The sequence below is a fragment of the Herpailurus yagouaroundi genome, unplaced genomic scaffold, assembly GCF_014898765.1.
Source record: "Herpailurus yagouaroundi ecotype Mexico unplaced genomic scaffold, PumYag 182, whole genome shotgun sequence".
NCBI classification, from domain to species: domain Eukaryota; kingdom Metazoa; phylum Chordata; class Mammalia; order Carnivora; family Felidae; genus Herpailurus; species Herpailurus yagouaroundi.
This window is the reverse complement of record NW_024412413.1, coordinates 60,020,226-60,024,587: the sequence shown is the minus strand read 5'-3', so window position 1 is coordinate 60,024,587 and position 4,362 is coordinate 60,020,226. Positions and strand designations below refer to the sequence as shown.

Genomic DNA, 4,362 nt, shown 5'->3' with positions numbered 1-4,362 from the left:
CTTGGTTGTTTTTGTAGACTTCCTTTGCTGTAACTTTCTGCTGGGAGGAAGGGGGGCCTCCTTGCTGTATATTGTACTAACTGCTAAACGTTTTGAAGGTGAACAAGTCTAAGACTAAGAGGAAGCCAAATAAGAATGCTCAAGTTGTTCCCACAGAAGAACAGATTTTTCGACCTACAGTGGGAAGTGGAGATTTTCCTACCAGGAGTGCCTTCAGGATAGAGAAAGCCCAGCTTGCCTATCCGTCCAAAGTAGAGATTCATCAAACATTTGTAGAGTACCTACTATATGCAAAACACATTACATGCCTAGGGAGATACAAGTTACAATAACATGAGAGATTAAAACAATAGGATCTACCACTTCCTGAGCACCTCATAAATGCCAAGCGCTGTGCCAAGTATTCATTTAATAGTAGAAACCACCTACAAATAAATGATCCACCATTACTAGTGAAGAAATAAAAACCCAGAAGAGAATAAATAACTTGCCCGAGACTCATCAGCCAATAAATGTCAAAACCCAGATTTGAACCCAGGAGTGTGTAACTCCAAAGTCTGTGTCCATACCTTTATGCCAGGAAATGCAGCCACTGAAACTCCTAGGTTATAAAAATCCAAAGAAAAGCCAAGATAGGAACATTAACTTGATTCTTAAATCTTAACTATTTTCTGTCCCCTTCACGCTGCACTTTTTTCTGTTTTATCTCACTGCCAGTCCATACACTAACGTCTGCCTTCTGTTTCCCATGAGACTATATTGAAGTGAAAATTGAAGACACTTCCATCTAAAGTCTATCATTTTCTGTGCCTCATTAAAACTAACAAATTCAAAATTGGGAGAGACCATGAATATAGTTGTTCTGAATCCAAAACAAAGTTAGAAAATAAATTTTAACCCCAATAAATTGGATTAGAGATTAAAAGAAACTGAAAGAAAAGAAAAAACAAAACAAAACAAAACACGATGGGTTTCTTTTGAGAGAAAGTAACTGGTGTTCAGACTCCAGAATGATCCATGAATGAATTGTGGATCTCCATCTGTACCATCTTGGGTCTGAATTCTGGGAGGTCCACTTGACACTCTAATTTTTTCATATTTGGAGACAACTGGGTGGTTGGCCGCCCATGGATAGCATTCCGGCTCAAAGCTGAAGACTTTCTGAAGACTCTTCAGAGGTAATTGGAACTTATATGAATGAAAGTATGTTTCAACCATAGGCCAAACTCATCACGGGAGTGATGAAATCACTTCAGTGGGGCTTGGTCAACATTTATTAAAGCAAAGTATAAAATAGAACATATCATTGCACTTTACGTCCTAAGGCAAGTACTGTTTCATGAAGTCTGTGTTTGCGTTTTGTAGGTTTGTGTATTTGTGTTTGTGTTTGTATTAAGTACCAACGTAAAATATATTTCTACTATGGGTGGAGTAAAAATTGTTGAAGTTACTGTTCCAGACTATATACCAGCATCCATTTTTTGTTGTTGTTAGGTGGGAGGCAGCATAGTGGAATGGAGCCAGGACACCACCTACTAACTCTGTGACTTTTCGGCAACCTCAGTTTTAACGGCTCTACACCTCAGTTTTTCAATCTGCAAAGTGAAGATAATAATAGTACCTCCCTTATAGGTTTGTTGAAGGTAAAATGAGTTAATATTTATAAAGCGCTTACTACAGCGCTTGACACTATGCTAACAGGATCCAGGGATTTTTTTTTTTAAGTGAATAAAAAACAGCCCTAACACCCACGTACTTCCCAACGGCCCTTCAAAGGGTTTTGTCCGTATTGGAAAGAAGAATTAACAAAACGTTTTGTTCCCCAACCCACTCCCGTCCTTCGTTTCTCAATCCCACACCAAGGACTATGACTGTCAGAGAAATAAGCCGAGAGCGTCCCCCGGTGGCATAGCTCCGCTTTCGCTCTAAGGGTCGCAGCCAAGGGCCTGCCACCTTCGCACTACAACTCCCATGCATCCTGCCAACTCTGACCTTTAATAGTACGGTTTGTGGTCTAGTCCCGGGCAATACCTGTGTATAGCGTCGCAAAAACCGGATAATTACAACGCCCAGAATTACTTCCGGGGTAGGGTGCCGTGGTGCTTGGTGGGAAACGTATAACCCTAATTTTCTTCCGCCAGCTGGTTAAATAGTCCCATGGTCACTGTCTGCCACGGATAACTAAGCTCGAGAAACGCCTTTCTACCCTAGATTGCAGCGTAAACGCGGGATGATAAAGAAAGTTTGAGTAAAGTGGGTGGCCGTTCTTGGTATGTGTCTCCTAAATAGTCTTCCTGTGTGAGCGGAGGGATTTCGTACTATATAAAAGAGCCGGGCTGAGCTCAACGTCCTCTCTCGGGGTCTCGTTTCCAAGATGGTGAGTAGTGGCGCGTGGTGAGTGCGGGTGTCCTAGTGAGGACCGAGAAAAGCAGATTTGGGGGGGTTGGGGATTTCAAAACCTGGGCCATGGTGGGGAGGACACAGAGTGTGTATATTTGTTCCGAACTTGGAGGGATTTGCGGACGGACTGAAGGTCTCAGTGGAGCCTTTTTAGGGGCTGCCGGCGAGGATTGAAGCTGGTAGGAGGCTAAGGTTGGGAAAGTTGCGTCCCCTTTATAATAAAGACCTTCATTCTGATGCAGACCAAGAAAAGAAGGAACAATGGTCGTGCCAAAAAAGGCCGCGGCCACGTGCAGCCTATTCGCTGCACCAACTGTGCCCGTTGCGTCCCCAAGGATAAGGCCATTAAGAAGTTCGTTATCCGGAACATAGTAGAGGCCGCCGCGGTCAGGGACATTTCTGAAGCGAGTGTCTTCGACGGTGAGTGAGCTCTTGGCGCAGCCCTTCCCCACTTACAGGCTCTTTTCGTCGGCGCGTTTCTGCCGCGTCCCAGGTACCTTCTATGCACATTTAGAACTGTTGGCGGTTAACAGAGAACGGTATTTTTATTATGTATTGTTCCTTTTTTGTTTGTTTTTTGGGGTTTTTTTTCACCCTTGACTGGGCGGTGTCTTTTATAATAGTGCAGTCTTTGGGTCATCGTTTGTGGCTCTTTAGAGAGTGAGATTCTAATGTAAATGTAGCAACCTTCACGGATTGTTGAAGAACGTTTGAATACTTACGAAAATGTACAGACTAAGTCTTTTGAATAATGTTTCAAGAATGAAGGTAGTCTCATTTGGTCAAAGGTAGACTTTTTATAGCAATAGGCTTCTTGTGGTTTTGGTCACTTTTTCTTACAACAAATCAGTCTTCCTAGGGAAGGAAAAGGGGCCCAAGGGACAGACAGTGGGATTGGTGCAACTGTTGAAGGAACTGGATTGATTCTCTGTTTATTACATGTAGGCTGTGGATTTGGTACCCATGATGACAAGATGGGTTAGTGTAGGGGTCCGGGAGTGTTCATTTGTGAAAATGCGGGTGTGTTAAATTATCAGAAACTGAACAGTTGCTTTCCAAGTGCAACTTTGTAGCTATACATGAGAGACACTTAACTCTTTGTTTTTAACTGATAGAATGAAGGAGAGAACAAGTGCAAAGTGGGTATGATATCTACTGTTATGCCTCTTACTTTCTGTCTCTTAGCCTATGTGCTTCCCAAGCTGTATGTGAAACTGCATTACTGTGTGAGTTGTGCCATTCACAGCAAGGTAGTCAGGAATCGCTCTCGTGAAGCACGGAAGGACCGAACACCACCACCCAGATTTAGACCTGCCGTAAGTATCCTGAAAAAGATGTGGGAGGCAGAAGGGTGATGGACAGAAGATAACATGAAGATCCAGGGAATATCAAATTAAGCCCTAAGTAGGTATGGTAGATGTAAAACGTCTGCTTTTGAAGTCTCTTCTAAAGAAGAATTGTTAGAGTCCCTTTCCGGTGGAGTAATGTGAATGGTGCACACCTACCAGTTTTCCTTGTATCTATGGCCCAAGTGCATTGTCAGTGCTGGGAGGGTAGTTGTCAAGTTGTTTGAGGGGATATTCTTTCATTGATGTTTTTAAAATTTATTCTTTGTTTTTTTCCCCTCCCCAGGGTGCTGCCCCACGACCTCCACCAAAGCCTATGTAAAGAGTTAAGTCCTTAAGGATTGAAGAAAAACTGTTCTCTGGAAAAATAAAATAAAACAGAGATTGTACTTTATAAATAGCATGTTGAGTGTATCTGTTGTCAGAGTGGGAGTTGTATGTGTCACAAGTACTGTAATTACTTTCCATTCAAGTGTGGAGTGCTACATGGTCTTTTCATGGGGGAGAGAGTTTATCCATGTAAGTAAAACCTTAACTTGGTTTCTTTTGTATTTGTATCCTGGGCCTCCCCAACTTGCATAGCATTGTGGGGGGTGGAGGTAGGGTTAAAGGTACC

At 42.7% G+C, this 4,362-nt stretch overlaps 1 protein-coding gene across 1 annotated transcript; it reads left to right on the top strand.

Moving 5' to 3' along the window:
- The first annotated feature begins 2,245 nt into the window (after positions 1 to 2,245).
- RPS26 (ribosomal protein S26) lies at positions 2,246 to 4,140 on the top strand. Its single transcript, XM_040491760.1, has 4 exons — positions 2,246 to 2,377; positions 2,643 to 2,820; positions 3,586 to 3,716; positions 4,033 to 4,140. Exons 1-4 carry the CDS (start codon positions 2,375 to 2,377, stop codon positions 4,066 to 4,068), a joined length of 348 nt encoding a protein of 115 aa, XP_040347694.1. The 5' UTR covers positions 2,246 to 2,374; the 3' UTR covers positions 4,069 to 4,140.
- Positions 4,141 to 4,362: the final 222 nt, after the last annotated feature.